At 44.6% G+C, this 18,700-nt stretch overlaps 1 protein-coding gene across 1 annotated transcript in view; it reads right to left on the bottom strand.

The window, feature by feature from the left end:
* CHRND (cholinergic receptor nicotinic delta subunit) overlaps window positions 1-17,709 on the bottom strand; it is a 43,771-nt gene extending 26,062 nt beyond the window's left edge. Inside the window, exons 1-8 of the mRNA XM_073589338.1 lie at window positions 17,597-17,709; window positions 16,874-17,022; window positions 10,769-10,813; window positions 9,783-9,892; window positions 9,159-9,314; window positions 8,184-8,299; window positions 5,160-5,360; window positions 2,519-2,630 (exon numbers count right to left, since the gene is read on the bottom strand). Of these exons, the coding sequence (XP_073445439.1) occupies window positions 2,519-2,630; window positions 5,160-5,360; window positions 8,184-8,299; window positions 9,159-9,314; window positions 9,783-9,892; window positions 10,769-10,813; window positions 16,874-17,022; window positions 17,597-17,648 (941 nt within the window). The 5' untranslated portion in view covers window positions 17,649-17,709. The remainder of the gene's footprint in view (window positions 1-2,518; window positions 2,631-5,159; window positions 5,361-8,183; window positions 8,300-9,158; window positions 9,315-9,782; window positions 9,893-10,768; window positions 10,814-16,873; window positions 17,023-17,596) is intronic.
* Between the last annotated feature and the right edge of the window lie 991 nt (window positions 17,710-18,700).

The following is an 18,700-nucleotide window of genomic DNA, read 5'->3' as shown; positions in this document are numbered from 1 at the left end:
TAATGGGTGATCAAAAGATCATATCTCCACCAAAGTGGTATCAATAAAAACGTACGCTCAGTGAGCAAAAAATAAACACTCACCCAACCAGAGATCATGAAAAATGGAGATGCTACGGGTATCGGAAAATGGCACATTTTTTTTCTTTTTAACAAAGTTTGGAATTTTTTTTCACCACTTAGATAAAACATAACCTAGACATGTTTGGTGTCTATGAACTCGTAATGACCTGGAAAATCATCATAATGGCAGGTCAGTTTTTGCATTTATTTAGCTTTTTTTTGCAATTTCACCGCACTTGGAATTTTTTTCCCGTTTTCTAGTACACGACATGTTCAAAAGTACAACTTGTTCTACAAAAAACAAGCCCTCAAATGCCCATATTGGCATAAAAATAAAAAAGTTATGGCTCTGGGAAGCGGAGCGAAAAACGAAAACGCAAAGACGAAAATACCTCCAGTATCCGCAGCAGTTTTGGCTCTGCGGGTCCGCAGCAGATTTTGCTGCGTTGTACAGTACCTTTATTTCCTATGGAAAAAAAAAAAACGCAGTGCACATGCTGCAGATTTTTCCGCGTGGTTTGGCTGCGGGTTACAATCCGCAGCATGTTAATTCTTAGAGCGGTTTCCGCTGCGGTTTCACACCTTATCATTATGAGGTGTGAACACGCATGGCAAAACCGCAGGCTAATCCGCAGATAGTCCTGCGGATTTTCCAACAAAATCCGCACAACCAAGAAAATACGTGTGCACTTACCCTTAGAGCTCAGTGATTGTCTGCAGAGGTAACATGTGTTGTAGTTGTGGCGACACTGCTGCAGTCCTTAAATAAATATGGGAGCAGCGGCAGAGAGGCATTGCTGGAGCAATGGAGGGATAGTAACATCTGATTTTATTATATCAACTTAAAAGACAAAAGACTGTCCTGTGACAAAAAGTTGTAAACTACAATGTGACTGTACTGTATGAAGAAGAGTCAGAATCCCATAAGAAAGCATTGGGTACATGAGACAGAAACCCCCAATTCAGGTTTTTTTTTCAGCAATATTTAACCCATGTGTAACTCAACACTATTAAGTGATGATCGAGTATACTCGTTGCTCGGGTGTCCTCTGAGTATTTTGGCGTGCTCGGAGATTTAGTTTTTGTCGATGTAGCTGCATGATTTGCGACTGCTAGACAGCCTGAATACATGTGTGGAATTCCTAACAAACAGGCATTCCCCACGTGTATTCGGCCTGTCCAGCATTCCCAAATCATGCAGCTACGTCATCAACACAAACTAAATCTCCGAGCACGTCCAAATACTCGGAGATCACCCGAGCATGTGTAGGAGGAAGGGTCCCCGCCGAGTGTCCGGGCTGGAACCAAGGGGACCGCCATCTAAGTTCATAGGGAACCTGTTTCCGGGTAGCAGAGTTAGGGGAGGGACCGCTGAGACTGACAGAACGGTAGGGGGCGGAGCCGATATAAAAGGTGCAGAGCACGCCAGAACGGGAGAGAAGGAGCAGGAGACCGTGGGAGCGCCAGGGAGCGAGAGACCCGAACAGAAACCAGAGAGGAGGACAGCGACGGGAGGGAGGCTCATGGTGGACTGCAAAGAGACAGCGCCAAGCCGACCGACAGAATACTGCTGCTTCACTCTAACCTGCGGCCGTCGCCACCTCATTTCAGCGCGTGGCTGCAGCCTGCCCGCAGCCACCCGTGGCCTCTGCCGCCTCACCCCAGCTCATGGCTGCATCCTGCCCGCAGTCACCCACGGTCGCTGCCGCCTCACTCCAGCTCGTGGCTGCAGCCTGCCCGCTGCTACACACAGCCGCTGCCGCTCAACTCCCGACCGCGGCTGCGGCTTGTCCATTGCCGCTCGCAGCTGCCATGGCCCCGGTACATGGCAAGAGTCGCCCGCCGCGGGTCCCCTAGTGCAGCCGCTGGCTGCGTCAGTGGCCTACCAACCGCCACTCAGCCCCGCCGTCTCCTGCTCCCGTTCAGGGGCTGCAGCCTTGACTCTCCAACCTCCAGGCTGTGTCCCGCTGCCTCTGTCAGGGGAGATCCCGCCAAAGAACCTTTCTAGGGCCTGTTGCGCCCCTGCTTCGCCTGGGTGTCGGTACGCCCGAAGACTACGTCAGATCCTCAGTTGCTGGGCCCAGCAGCTGCGACGCCGAAGCACCATCGTCCAGGACACCGAGGGATGTCAGGACGGATAAGTGACACCACATATTTAAGGACCTGTAGCCGGCCATACCGCGGCCCTATAGTAACCAGCCTTTTCCGGAGTAGTCGTGTTCTTATTACCAGTGTTTGTCTGTACTGAGTCCCTGCGAGGACAAGTTCTGTTATTTTGTGTGGTTGCTTAGGATAGCCCTACCGGCATCAAACCATAAAAGTTATTACTAAAAACATAATCCGTCTCACGGCTCGTGACTGCATCCCTCGTACCTGCCATGACCACACATGCTTGGGAAAACCCGAGCAACGAGTATACTCATGCATCATTAATACTAATTCTTAGGACAACTTACTTGCTGATGAGAGGAATGGCAAAGGAGGTCTCTGGAAGGCGCTGTGAGATCAGGAGCAAGAAGACAGACTGGGCAAGCAGCACGGAAATGGCCAAGGTCATCTTTTCCCCACCTGCCGGAAATATCATGTTACATACAGACTGTTCTAAGGTTCTTAGCACATACCTCAGAGTATGATGTAATTCACTCCTGCCAAAATGTTCATTAACTCCTGCCAAAACGCTTAAGGAGGCATTCCCAGAAAAAAATGATTGCTTAATCCATTAGCAATATCTATGTAGTAGCATCTGTGTGTTGTTCTTGTGCTTACTTACCGATCACCATCTAAGGCTAGTTTCACACTAGCGTTTATGAGCGCAGCGACGGCCTGCGCACGGCCGCCGCTAAGCCCCGCCCCCTGCTGCGCCCGCCGGTAGCTCCGCCCACTGGCGCATGACGCTGCATGCGCCCTGCGTCCCCTATCTTTATCACAGGGGGCGCAGGCCGTGCGCAGTATGCGTTTGGCGGCGCATGCGCCTTTTTGACGGTGCGCCGACGCAACCAAACTGCAGCAGGTTGTGTTTGGCGCAAGTCGGCGCACCGTCAAAAGGACGCATGCGCCGCCAAACGCATACTGCGCACGGCCTGCGCCCCCTGTGATATAGATAGGGGACACAGGGCGCATGCAGCGTCATGCGGCGGTGGGCGGAGCTACCGGCGGGGCGTGGCAGGGGCGGGGCTTAGCGGCGGCCGTGCGCAGGCCGTTGCTGCGCTCATAAACGCTAGTGTGAAACTAGCCTTATATGGTTCCTACTCAACCACGTGACTGCAGTTCGGCCCAGCGAACTCATACATCTCATATGTGGCCTGGAAGTCATGTTCTCAATGTAAGGCAGGAGTCACACACAACATAGAAAAATACTATGGCCGTAATACGCATAAATGGTCCCTAACTAGTGATCCGTATGTCATCTGTTGTCAGGGTGTGGCCACGTATTTTTCTCATGTAAGCATCCGTATGTAATCCGTATGGCATCCGTACACCGTTTTTTACTCGCAGCCTTGCAAAACGGACATATAATGGATCCCTATGACAGGTTTTAAAATCCAAACGAAAGAATATAGACACATAGAATACATATATATATACATGTCATTGAGACACATATATATATATTTATATTTCCTAGAGTTCTCATAAATGCGTCGTTTCTTGGGTGTCTAGTGGCAGATTTTTGTAGCCGGGGCGGGGTGGGGCAAAAACCAATGGTCCCTTTCATGGCTATTAAAATCTGCCCTCACTCACCTGGTTTACCTCTCTGGTTGACAAATTACCGTGTGAGCCCACGCATTTTTTGACAATGAATTAACTCCTTAAATTAACACCTACACCTCCCAAATTTTATACACGAACACTCATCTAATTACTAGTGAAAGACAAATAAAAAAACATGAAATGAAATGGTTTACTGTATGTAAACCATGTGTCATTTCATGTCGGATTGGGGAATGATTTTACAAAAGCCGCCAATTGATTTTGCGGCTATTCTGCTATGTAGAACTCTAGGAAATATAAATATATATATATATATATATATCTATATGTGTTCTATGTGCATATATCTATTTTTTCGTTTCTTTATTAAACCTGTCAGTGTGATTTTACTGTATCGCGCACTGAATTGCCGGCTTTTCTAAAGGACACCGGGTGCGTATTTCTCGCAAGTCACATGTGTGGTCCTTGTGTAATGCGTATTTTTTGCGCACCCATAGACTTGCATTGGCGTACTACGGGCGTAGTACGCTGACAATTGCAGCATGCTGCGAGTGGCACGGACCGTAAAATATACGCAACAAAAATACGGCTGATGGGAGCTGCCCCATAGAGAATCATTGGTCCGTATGCAATGCATTTTTTTAATGCCTCTCACTCGTCCGTATTCCTCTCTAGTGTGACCCCGGCCGTAGGCTGGGGTCACACTAGCGTACGGCATCCAATGCGATAGCATCGGATGCGATATGCTAATGACCCTCCGATCCTGCTCTGCTGCGAGTGGGAGCCTAGTGTCATGCTACTGTGGTCCAATCGTCCCGCACAGAGAGGATTGGAGCACAGCTGTGGAGGAGGCGGGGAATGATATCCGAGTACTGTGTGCTGTGTCACTCACACCCATAGACTTATGAGTGCGAGTGAGCTGAGACTCGGTCGAGTCTCGGTGCCAATCGCAGCATGCTGCGATTGTTCTCGCATGCCGATTCAGCATGAGAAAATAATCCCAGATGTGATCTGCCCCATAGGCTAACACTGGGCCAAGTGCTATGCAATGTTTTCTTGCATAGCACTCGGCCGTGTTATACGGTAGTGTTACCACGGCCAAAGTCTATGAGAGCCTTGATGTGATAGATCATAGCCTAAGCTAAATTGTGTTTTAGAAAAGGATCTGAACTTCACTGGGAACTGGAGAAGACGCCTGGTAAGTAGTTAAATAAATGTACACTACACTACATATATATTCGGAAGGGATTAGGAAATCATTTATGTTCTGGGAGTGCTTCTTTGTACTTACTTCTAGTCCAGTCTCTACTTTCCTGACATGGCCCTACCAGTATTTGCTTCCTTTTTCATTATATTTCTGCTTTTTACAACGTAAGGGGCACTTACTGTCAGCTGGCAGGTAGAATACTAGGTTGGCCATCAAAGCAATCAGCACACAAGGAGCCAAGATGTTTATAATGTAGAAGAGAGGTTTCCTTTTAATAATGAGGTAAAATGTGATGTCCTGGTACTTGGTACTTTCTGGAGAAACGCTCCTATCAATGTTCTTCTTGGCTGGAATGTGGACAATCTCCCACTCACCATTATCTGTAAAAGAGAATCACATTATCAAACCCTGTGCTAGATGTTATACTGTAGACAGATTTACCTGGTGTATTGAAACACATGCATAGGCTTGTTCACATGTTGTGTTTTTCCGTGCTTTTTTTTTTTCAGAGCATTCTTCAAGGTTTCTTTGCAAATAACTTTATTAAAGGATTTGTTTTTATTCCTGTAAAGAAGTGATATATAGGTGGCTTCCAAACACCCGCTTTTCTCCATTCTGTTTGCCGGCCTTCAGCTGTATTGATATCAGAAAGTACTCATTTGGAGTACAGATGATGGCAGTGAAAGATTCAGCTCCGACGTCTCCTTAACTATGGGGATAAGCCTGAAGTAGAAGATTGTTCTTAAAAGCAAAAATGCTCAGGGGAGGACACATTTTAGTGGTACAGAATCACTGCATTAAAGTTGCTAAATTGCTTGCTGCAAGGAGGCAAGACAAAACAATCGTAAAGCGTTGTCTGGCTATTATTGAGTAACACAAGGGTTATATAGCCATAAGAAGTGGGAATCACATGTTTTCTCCTCTATCAACAGTTTCACCTCTCTCTTATTCAAGGCCACCTTTTGTTACTGTAGGAGGGGGAGTCCCGGCTGTGTAACTGGACCGGAACCAAGGGGACTGTCACCAAAGATCCTAGTGGGACTGTTTCCGGGAGACATAATTGGAGGACGGACCAGAGAGGTTTCTAGAAGGGATGGGGGCAGAGCAAGTATAAAAGGAGCTGAGGACGCCAGCAGGGGGCACTCGACAGAGAGGGAGAGAAGAAGCAGGAAGGCTAGAGGACGCCAGAGAGCCAGAGTGAGAGCTAGAAGAAGAGAGCAGCGACTGGAGGGACTGGAGAGACTCACCGCAGACAGGAGAGAGACGGCACCGAGCCATACAGCAGAGAGACACCGACTGCCCGGCCGCGCTCCTCGTGGCTGCCACAGCCCAACTTCAGCCCACTGCTGCGGCCTACCTGCTGCCGCCCGCGGCCACCGCGGCTCGACTCCAGCCCGCGGCTGCGGCCTGTCCGCTGCCACCTGCGTCCTCTGCGGCTCAACTCCAGCCCGCGACTGCGGCATAACCGCCACTGTCAGCGGCCACCGCAGCCTGTTGCCGCCCGTGGCCTCTGCGGCCCAATTCCAAACCGCGGCTGCGGCCTACCTGCTGCCTCCCACGGCCACCGCGGCTTGACTCCAGCCCGCGGCTGTGGCCTACACGCTGCCACCTGCGGCCTCTGTGGCTCGACTCCAGCCTGCGGCTGCAGCCACCGCAGCCCGATCCCAGCCCGCGGCTGCGGCTTGTTCACCGCCACCCACGGCCACTGTTGCCCTGCCCCAACCTGTGGTTGCGGCCTACACGCCTCGGGCCCCACCCAATGCCATCCCACCTCCGCTGGGAGGCGCAACGCAGAGGAACTCTTCAGGGGCCTGTTGTGCCCCCACTCCGCCTGGGCGTAGAAATGCCCGAAGCCTGCGCCAAATCCTCGTCGGCTTGGCCCAGCGGCTGAAATGCCAAAGCAGCATCGACCACCACTCTGCCGGACGTCAGAGATGGATAAGTGACACATTGTAGTTAATAACCTATAGTTTTCTGGACCCGTAATCGGCCACACCACAGCCCTATAGTTACCGGTCTCGACTGGGTAGTCGTGTTCGTGTTACCTGTGTATTATTGTTTTGATCCCTGTGAGGATAATTGCTGTTAGCTTGTTGGTTACTCAAGATAGCCCTCATCGGGTCAAATATACATTATATAAAAAGTTATATCCTGTCTCCTGTCTCGTCACTGCATCCCGCGTACCTGCGAATACTACATTACCTCAGTCATTTTAGCTGAAATAGCACATCTAAGGCCTGTTTCACACATCAGTTTTTCACAATCAGTCAACATCCGCCGTTTTGTGAAAAAAAAGGATCCTCCAATTTTCCTTGCGGATCCGTTTTTTTCCCCCATAGACTTTCATTATCGGCGGATTTTGACTGATGACTGTCCGTTGCATCCGTATTTCTGCGGATCCGCCAAAATTTTGGAGTCCGCAGAGATCACCGAACGGACCATGCAACGTTTTTTTGCAGTCCGGATCCGCATTTTTGCCTTTTAACCCCGAAAACACTGTCGCTGCTGGTTGAAAATCTCTCTCTCTCTCTCTCTCTCCTTACCCGCAACTTCCATTCCTCTCAGACGATGGGATCTCCTACCCCGCATCTCTGTTCGCTCGATGACTGATCTCCAGCCCCATCCCTCCAGCCACATCGCGCGAGATGATCGCGCGATCTCCAGTCACATCCCGCGAGATGATCGCGCGATCTCCAGTCACATCCCGCGAGATGATCACGCGATTTCCAGCCCCATCCCGCGAAATGACCGGTATTTATTTATTTATTTTTTTTCCTGCCGCGGTTCCTTTAAATTTGCAAGGTCGGCGGATCATTACATCCGCCGATCCGCTGTCCCCCGTTTCTCTCAGTCCGCCTGCGGATCCGTTTTCCGCTATTTTGGAGGATTTAGACTGACAGAAAAAACTGAAATGTGAAACAGGCCTAAGCAAGTTAACTCATAAAGCGTCACTTAGTATAAATTTTTTTTACGGTACTCCAAGTAAGTATGTTCTGATATCAATATAGCTAAAGGCAGGGAAACAGAGCGGGGAAATCAGGGATTTGGAAGCCATTGACATGCATTTTTTTGAAGGAATAAATGCTAATTCCCTAGCAATGTCACTTGATGGAAATAAAGAAGGATCTAAAGTATAGTGTGTAAAGCCATGTTGAATATCAATATACAGCACATATAGTTTGAAGAACTAAGTGACAAAGTACCTGTGAAAGCTTGTCGATCAATTACAATCCATTCCACGGGGTAGTTTCTCTTAGTTTCATCATCTTGTTCCTCTTTTAGCCGTAAGTTTATCTCCTTAGCATTATAAGTAAGGGAACTGCAACCATATGCACACAACATTATGTCTTTAGAAGTCATTGTATATGAACAGAATAGTGGAATTATGAGAGTAAAGCCAGACCGCAGCAGTTTGTAGAGAGTGCGGTATTTCCTAAAAGCTTGGCACTCTTACTACTCCAAACATGCCATTCTAATTTCATCATTAAGCGATTACGCAATGGATGATTTTTTTTGAATTGGCATCAAAAGAATACATAGAAGAGAGGGAACACACAGCAAATATCAAAATGGGTCATATTATTGCACCCAAGTTTTGTCACACAAGGCCAAAGAGCCCAGTATAAAGGAGCTGAAAGCAGAGATATCGCTATGATACGTATAACCTTGATTATTCAATCTAAGGCTACTTTCACACTAGCGTTTTTTTGCGCTGCGCTGCGAGCGCAGTGTAAACGCATGCAAAAAACGCCTCAAGCGTTTTGCGTGCGTTTGCTTATTTTATGCGCATGCGTTTTAACCAGTTTGTAGCCATATTGACGCCAGCGTTCCCATAGACTGTAATGTGATTTTTTTTTTGCACATTCTGTGCACTTTTGTGCGCATGCATTTTTTTGACACAGGTTGGGCGCACAAAAAATGCAACAGGGTGCGTGCGGCGTGCATAGGCACACACTGCAAAAACCGCATGCGCACAAAAACGCTTACAAACGCTAGACCATGCGCACCCATGTTAAACATAGGGGCGCATTGCACATGCGCATGTATGCGCACGCAGCGCAAAAGAAGGCTAGTGTGAAACCAGCCTTAGTTCATGTAATTTGGGTGATGTTCCCAACAAGCAAAATATAGAATTAGACATCTGACAACACCATCATATAGCTAGCTACCATAGTTACCTAAATTTGAGAGAACAGTTCTGCCAGTCAAATGGGAAGTAGTTGACATTGATGGAGCAAGGGGTCTGAAATATGGCAGGAGGTAGCCAGTATATGTATCCATCTTCTGCTATAAGCACATTGCAATAATAGGCCACCTCAAAGTCTCCATTATTGCTGTAAACAAGCGAACATAAAAATGAGATGTGATATTGAGTATAACAGCACAGAAATGGTATACTGACAAGTGTTGAATTTATATAAGCTTTTACTTTTGGACTGCTGGTCCCATGTTTTCATCCCCAGTAAGCAAAGTTTCCTTGACCCCTTAGTTTACCACCAGGGGCAGACACAGACAGAAGAGGGCCCCTGTGCAAGAACAATTTATGGGCCCTTTGTAGTTTGTAGTCATCATAATGCATAATTCTAAATGTTTTAAAGGTGGAAATGGGCTGCCTTACCTCTTGAGCCCCTGTGCGTCTGCACAGGCTGCACCAAGGATATGCCCACCCCTGTTTACCACCTTTACCATGAGTACCATCCTCCTCAGAGAAACATAATCTTCTTACAGTTTTGTAAACACCTTTTTAATCAAAGGGTAATCTCATTGCTTTGTGTTTCTGTTTTGTTGATAACCATTCTTACTTGTTCTCTAGAATTAGTTTTGGCTGCCAGACCATGTCCGGTGTAACTCGCAGGGTGTCAATGCCGTAGAACTCTGTCTTATTCCAGGACAATCGCTTGTCATACCATCCCTATAAAGAGAACAAACAAACCATGACATTAGAACATTATGTCTGCATAAGTCATGGTTCGGTATTACTCGGGTTCATATTATTTCTTAGATTTAGCTATTCCAGAACACTACACACTGTTAAGAAAAGGGTATTTGATTCCATCCAAGATAATATTTCATCCCTCCTACTACTGATATATGTCATCCCCTGATGAAGAAGTGGTATACACTTTGAAACGCGTTGGGAAATAAATGGTTAATCTTTCTCATAACCTGGATAAGTGAATTTGTCTAACAGCGCACTGAAGTCCATGAATTTACTCCAAAGAATCTGAACCCTCCTACTAGAAAATAGGCTGCTGACTGGTGTACTGATGTACATGCTCAGGTCTACCACCAGGAAAAGTGTACATCTGTTACAGTGGTGGAGGTGTCCGTGTTATAAAAACCCACTTACCACCAGTGCATTTATGTCACTTATACTGGTCAGTGCACCCCATGTGATAGACAACAGCATAGTGCATTTTAATTTCACAGGCAAAAATTGGTCTTTTGTCCCTTTTCCCGAAGAAAAGGGACAAAAGTAAAATATTTGGTAGGGGGCTGAAAAGGTACTTAAACAGTACAGTATATTCTTCTTTTCCTACCATAGTGGCCCACAGAATCAAATATGGTTTATGGGATTAACCAGAAGAATCCTGAAGACTTTACACCATTAAATGATGGACTTTTTATTTCTATGGACTTTTTTTGAGAAGTGTAAATCTATATGATCTTATTAGGGGAGTTTTGATTGGAAGGTAGAATTAGTCATATGTCCCTAAAATGTGGGAATTGGTAAAAAGTTATCAGCAAATATAAATGTACAGTATGAAATATTTAATAAATATCTTACGTGTTCAACCCACACATTTGTAGTAAGCGTTTCATCAACTTCTTTCTGTAAAAAAAAAATATATATAACTTGTTATTATAGAAATATAGAAAGTATGGAGCATAAAATAAAAATTAAAGGGCTTGTTCCCTATCTATCAGGGACCTTGCACTGAACAACTATTAATAGGGCTCTTCTTATGACTACAGCCAGAGGCAGAACTTGATGCTCGAGTGGAATAATGCAAGATTTACAACCAGACACCCCAAATATGATATATTTGTAATATTGGGGTCTTCTTGTGGCAAAGAGTTGATTGGGCCCCTAAGACACAGGGGATGGATGTAACTGCTATTATTGAAGATATAATTAAACTTTTCATTGCAACTACTGGTTTAACCCCTTCATGACCAGAGCTTTTTATGGTTTTGCATTTTCGTTTTTCACTCCCCTTATACCCAGAGCCATAACTTTTTATGTTTCTGTCAATATGGCCATGTGAGGGCTTGTTTTTTGCTGGACGAGTTGTAATTTTGAACAACACCATTAGTTTTACCATGTCGTGTACTAGAAAAGAGGAAAAAAATTCCAAGGGTGAAATTGCAAAAAAAAAAGTGCAATCCCACACTTGTTTTTTGTTTGGCTTTTTTTTTGCTAGTTTCACTAAATGCTAAAACTGTCATTATGATTCTCCAGGTCATTACGAGTTCATAGACACCAAACATGTCTAGGTTCTTTTTTTTCTAAGTGGTAAAAAAAACTCTAAACTTTGCTAAAAAAAAATTGCGCCATTTTCCGAGATCGGTAGCGTCTCCAATTTTCATGATCTGGGGTTGGGTGAGGGCTTATTTTTTGCGCGCCGAGCTGACGTTTTTAATGATACCATTTTGGTGCAGATAAGTTCTTTTAATTGCCCGTCATTGCATTTTAATGCAATGTTGTGGCGACCAAAAAAAAATAATTCTGGCATTTTGATTTTTTTCCTGCTAAGCCGTTTAGCGTTCAGGTTAATCCTTTTTTTTATTGATAGATCGGGCGATTCTGAACACGGCGATACCAAATATGTGTATGTTTTTGTTTTTTGTTTTTTTTTTATTTTGAATGGGGTGAAAGGGGGGGGTGATTTGAACTTCGATATTTTTTTATTTTTTATATTTTTAAAACTACTGTATTTTTCTTTAACTTTTGGGATGCTTCAATAGCCTCCATGGGAGACTAGAAACTGCCATAACCCGATTGGCTCTGCTACATAGAGGTGATGAGCAGATCGCCTCTATGTAGCAGAATTACAGACTTGCTATTAGCGCCGACCACTGGGTGGCGCTCATAGCAATCCGGCATCAACAACCATAGAAGTCTCAAGTAGACCACTGCTTGTCATGCCGACACACCGGTGACCCACAATCACGTGACGCGGGTCACCGGTGAGCGCATTTACAGCACTTGTTAAATGCCGCTGTCAGAGTTTGACAGTGGCATTTAACTAGTTAATAGCCACGGGCGGATCGCAATTCCGCCCATGGCTATTGCGGGAACATGTCAGCTGTTCAAAACAGCTGACATGTCCCTGCTTTGAGGTGGGCTCACCGCCGGAGCCCACATCAAAGCGGGGAATACTAACATTGGACGTACTATACCATCCGATGTCAAAAAGGGGTTAAAGGGGTTGTCCAGTGCTTAGACATTGAAAACTTAGACTTATGAAAGGTCATCAATATCCGATCTGTGGTGTTCGAAAATCTGGCCTTCCTACTGATCAGCTGTTTGCAGGTCCTACACTGACTGGAAATAAATAGTGTACGGAGCTGAATGCTGCAGCTCAGTGAAAGCTGAGCTGCAGTATCTAAGACCAGTCACTGCCCAGAGTGAGGAGATGAGGTGTCCAAGCTCCAAACACTATGTACTTACAGCCGCCATGAGAAACTCAAGGATAACTCATCAGTATGTACTGTAAGTCCTGGAGAGCATATTTAAAGGGAATCTCTTAGAGGATTTATAGTCCCCAAACTAATTACATATACTGGGTAAGGTAATAAACAAGTTCCTGGTAGCTAATAGATTTTCCATTGCTGAAAAAAAAAATCAGCTTTGAATGTTGATTGTTGTCTCTTCTGCTCCTGAAAAGTTGTAGTGGTTCAGAATAGATGTCTATAAAGCCCATAGAGTTGGCACAAGACAAGGAACAATGTGAACGATTGATTGTATCTTCTCCCCTTTTTTGCATGGGCTTCCTCCAGGTATTTGGGCTCCCTACCATACTCCAAAGACATACTGATAGGGAATGTAGAATGCGAACCCCAATGGGGACCATGATTATCAACAGTCCATAAATTTACAGACAGTCCATAAGAATCCGATGCTTTCTCTGCCGTCCATAGCGTCCGTAAGAAAAAAGCACCATCCGTAAATTTACAGACAGTCCATAAGAATCCGATACTTTTCTCTGCCGTCCATAGCGTCCGTAAGAAAAAAGGACGTTTCGTAAATTTTTCCCCTACCACCAAAGATTGTACTGCACATGCAGAATATCTATGTTTGTCTATTTATTGGGCAACTATTAGTGTGCAAAATTATTATCAACTATCTGGAGCGATATTAGCCTGAATGGTGCCATGTGCAAAACTGCCCTTTGGTGCCCCTTCCCTGTGGCGTACCGCCAATAGCAGCAGACCATACAGCTGTTATGGGGCCCATAAGTTAGGGGACATGGTACCAGCGCTGGACCCCCCCCTCCCGACATCGCATTTTCAACATCTTGTCTGCCATAGCAGTTGAAAGCATTGATGGAACAGGACGCAGTCCGCTCCCTCCTCCATTATTCTCCCTTTGCTTCTGAGCTTTGATGTCTCAGTGGGCACGATGATATCACTACATCATGCCCACTCTGTCAAGCAATGCAAACCACACACTGCAAAGACCGAAGCAGTGGCGGAACGAGAAGAGGTGCATATTTTTTTTTACTCAATGAGTACACTGTGGGGGCCATTATAATGTTTGGAGTACTATATGGGAGTGGTGAGGGTCATTATCCTATATTGAAGGCTATATGGGGCCAATTATACCATGTGGAAAGCTAAGTCTGGGCCTTAAACTTTATGGGGGGTTACATGGGGCCATTATACTGTTTTGAGGGCTATGTGAAGGGCCATGATACAGTTTGCAGGAGTATGTGGGGGCCATTATACTGTTTGCAGAGCTATGTGGGCCCATTATACTGTTTACAGGGCTATGTGGGGGTCATTTTACTGATCAGAGGGCTATGTGGGGGCCATTATACTGTTTAGAGAGCTCTGTGGGGGCCATTATATTGTTTGGAGGGCTATGTGGAGGTCTATTATATTATTGGAGGGCTAATAATAATAATTTGTATTTCTTTAGCGCCAACATATTCCACAGCACTTTTCATTTTAGCGGAGAATTGTACAGAAAATAAAAACAATACAGAATAATACATAACACAAATGCCAAAAGGAGTAAGGGCCTTGCTAAGGTAAATGGTTAAAAATTTTTTTGTCGTGTATGGTCCAGCAGTCAATAAAATAGGGTATTCACATAAAGCTGCATGAACTGGTCCCAAGCGAGTATGTGTACAAGTAGAGAGACAGAGGGCTATTAAGTGCAAGGAGGGTGTGTGAACAGATGCTAAGGGGGTCCTAATTTTGAATTATGTTTAATATGGGCAAAACAGGGATAATTAGATATGTGAGGTGAGGTGATAGGCCAGTCTAAAAACTGTGGATATTGGGAATTAATCGAATTGTCCTGGATAGTGCATTCCAAATAATTGGCGCAGCACCAAAAAGTCTTGGAGACTTAAGTGGGAGGTTCGGATTATTGAAGATGTTAGTCTTAGGTCATTAGCAGAACAGAGGGCATGGGTAGCGTGGTAGACTGATACAAGGGAGGAGATGTGGAGATGTAGGCTATGTGATGGGCCATTACACTATTTGGAGGGCTATGTGGTGAACCATTATATTATTTAGAGGTCTATGTGGGGCCATTATACTTTTGGAAGGTCTAGTGGGGACCATTATACTGTTCGGAGGGTTATGTGGTGGTCATTATAGTCTATGTGAGCAATTACACATTGTGGAGGTTTGTGTAGGGTCCATCATGCTGTGTGAAGGGCTGTGTGAGGGCCATTGTACTGTTTGGAGTGCTAAAGAAGACCATAATATTGTGTGGAGGGCTCTGTTGGGGGTCACAGTTGGGGCATCATACTATGTTGGGGTCACCATACTTTGCAGGGTAGAAGAGTGGACCGTATTTTTCGGAGTATAAGATGCACTTTTTCCCAAAAAAATTTGAGAGGAAAATGGGGGGTGTCTTATGGCCCAAATGCGGGCTTACCGGAGGGTTATGGCAGTGGTGTAGCAGCAGAACCCTTGGCTGCAGTGGTGTGTCGATGCTGAGGCTCAGTGTAGGCAGTGTAGAGTACATCTGAGCAGAGTCCCTTCCTCAGGATGCCGGCGGCAGAAATGTGGCGACGCCGCAGCCCGGCAGCCACTTCCCTGAAGCCGTGGCCACCAGAGACGTCTCGTGCGCAGGTTGAGGTCTCTGCGGCCCTCGGCTTCAGGAAAATGGCCACCGAAGGCTGCGCGTGGGCAGATTGAGATCTCGGTGGCCATTTTCCTGAAGCCGAGGGACGCCAAGATCACAATCTGCGCACACGCGGCCTCAGGAAGATGGCCACCGAGAAACGGGTGATGCACTCGGCTCTTCTCACCGTGGACACCGGGCCGTGGCATCACCACATTCTGCCGCCAGCATCCTGAGGAAGGGACCCTGATCCATGCTCTGCCTCACCGCCGACACTGGACCCGCAACATTGCACCTTGGGACTGCAACATAGCCCCATTTCTGCCACCACTGGCTTCTTGAGGAAGGAACCAAGCTTCCTGTGACCCAGTTCTACCACCGCCGGTCCTCAGGTAAGATACCTTAAATTTGGTCAATAAGACAGACCCCCATCTTATAAAAATCTTTTATCTGCTATTTTCCACTCTAAAATTTGGGGTGCGTCTTTTGATCCGATGCGTCTTAAGGGCATGTCACACTAAGAGATATCGCTAGCAATATCGCTATAACTAGTGACGTTATAGCAATATTGCTAGCGATATCGCTGTGTCTGATACTTACCTACGACCGGCTCCCCCGCTGGTTATCGCTGATCGCGCGAGAACGTCCAGGACTGTTTCTCGTCGTCAGCTTCCTGCGGCGCTTCCTGCTGTGACGACGAGCGACGCGTGAAGCCGGGCGGGAGGACGCAGGATCGCCTGGTGTGACAGGTAAGTAGCGACCCCCGTCCCCAGCGATGTCGCTGGTGAGATCTGCCTGTGTGGCAGCTCACTAGCGACCACCTAGCGATGCACCAGCGATCCTGACCGCGTCATATCGCTGGTCGGGATCGTTGGTACATCGCTAAGTAAGACAGTACCCTTATAGTCCGAAAAATACAGTAATTAACACCTTGTAGTTATGGAGGTTACAATTCTATAATATGACAGCACTGTAGGATAATGGGTCCTTGGTCCATTTAGATCTGATTTTTCTCAAACATTTATCAGTTAAAGTGTCTTTTTTTCTCAAATTGTCTCTTCAGAGAGGAAGAGGACTAGAGCTCTAGTGCCAACTATAGGAAATAGCAATCTTAAAAGTCTTTTTTTTCTCAACACATTTTTTGTGACCCTGTTGACTATTTGCAACAAAATTTTTTATGGTTCTGTGATCACGCCCTAATATTTTCAAGAGTGCTGCATCTCTCTTTAAGACTTGTAACAATTTTTTACTTTTCAGTGTTAAATCTCTTTTTTGCCCAGATTTGCCTGAGGAAAACAAGCTGATTAATATTTCTGCACACCTTGCTAGAAGGTGATGATATCCTCAGGCCTCACCCTCCCTCATTACACAAATACACATTACCTGATCTGCTTCATTAAATAAGCATTCAAGGATATACAGCTCAGAGTTGGAAAATGTGGATACAAATGATGATATGGTCAAAATACTCACACAGTGCACACAGTGTATATTGGGTTATGGAGGTTCTTTAGTTATTATAAAATTAGTGACTAAAGCAAGAATTGTTGGTCACAAATGGTGCTACCGTGACCCAATCAAACTTACAAGTGAGATTAGATTGGAAAGAGTCAAAGCAATGTATATATCAACTGTCTCATCGGGACTTTCCACTGGCCGGAGATCACTCCTGTAGCCTTTCTCCTGAAACAGGTATCTGAGCAAATGTCCTTCTTCACTTTCTGATGTAGCACTCACTGTAGATAGAGCAATGGCAGATATTACACTTTATTCCCCTACATCAGAACAACACACCACATAAGGGCACACACACGCACACATACAACACACACGCATATACTGTACATATGCAGATACACATATAGACGAAGAAGTCGTGCATTACTCACTGCTTGACATCTAGTTATAGTACAAAGTTGTAGTAAGAGACAGGCAGTAATTCTTTTAGAAAACTCACTAGCATTTACAATTACGGTAGCTCATTCATCTCCAGATTACCCAGCATTATTGCATTTCTAATGAGTTAAGCATAACTGACCCACTAATAAAAAAGTAATAAAAGAATTAGGGATTTAACATAAATGCCTATTCATGGTAAAGGTGACTCTACATTCTAGCAGCAGAACAAAAAAAAATACAAAAAAAAGATATAAAACCGCAGTGGTAATCTTATTTCGCAAAATGTGGCTGTCAATAGTGGATATTATGATAACAGGAAAATACAGAATGATGGCACGAGTGCAAAGCCATTTGTATAATTAGAAATATCACTAAAATATGCAGATTGAATAAAAAGCATTACACGCTTACCTGGAAAGTAGGGAGCTAAACTCAGGGTGAATATAACCCACAACCATGCCATAATTCCCAATTCTATGAGTAGTTTCTCTGTTCCTTTTTGCTGCCCTTCCTCCACATCCGGACTCTCGGTAAAGATTTGACTATGGAAAGGAAATGTGACCCAGCGATGTAGACAGACAGGGACAGGTGCAAGACAGTAGAAAATAAGTCACATACCAGTAATACATTAGGAAACGGAATGAAAGAGAACGTACTTCGAGCTGGACAAAAGGGCCAATCACTCCAGATAGTATAGACTATAGGCTACTCTTTAGTTATACTCTCTAAAAAAACTGTAAAAAAAAAAATAAAACGTTCATCGCAGTCACATTTACACATAGATATTTCCAGAAAGAGGAAACTGGACTAATAAATAGTGGTTGAAAAAATGTTTAAAAAAATATATTTTTTTACAAATAGAAAGTTATTTAATCTAATAAACCACTAATGTCCCCAAAAAACATATGTGGTATCACGACATTTATAACAAGCAGTAAAAGAAAACTGTATAACTATTTATCCTACATTGTGAACACTGAAAAAAATATATTAAAACCGACATAAGTATTGATAGTTTTCTTAATCTACCCTCACATAAAAGGAAATACAAAATTACAAAGAAAACCTCCATCAGATTTGTATACAGAAAAATGAAAGAGTTTTGTCTTCTAGAATATAATGCAAAATAGTCATAAATTTGTATAATTGTTTAATTGTATAGACTCCTAATAGAAAACTACAGGCCCGATTCATTATTTGCAATTTTTATTAAGTCACTTTTTTCTAAAAAAGGAGCAAAAGTAAAGATGAATTTGGTGCAAACTAAAAAGGCGTAAAACACCAAACACTAGACAAAAAAACAGGTCAAATGCAATAATAAATCTTGTCTGAAATCTTTATTTATTTTGCACGGTGACCATAAAAAAAAATTGCTAGAATTACTGTTCTTTTGTCCATCCCTGAAAAAAAAAAATGGAATAAACATTACGAAGAAGTTTTATGCACCCAAACATTGAAAAGTACAGCTTGTCAATCAAAAAAATAAGCCCTCACACAGCTCTGTCTACATAAAAA

This window comes from Dendrobates tinctorius, unplaced genomic scaffold (assembly GCF_039654945.1).
Source record: "Dendrobates tinctorius isolate UK_male_01 unplaced genomic scaffold, ASM3965494v1 ptg000107l, whole genome shotgun sequence".
Lineage (NCBI taxonomy): Eukaryota > Metazoa > Chordata > Amphibia > Anura > Dendrobatidae > Dendrobates > Dendrobates tinctorius.
The sequence above is the reverse complement of the archived record's forward strand: the minus strand, read 5'-3'. Positions and strand labels throughout refer to the sequence as shown.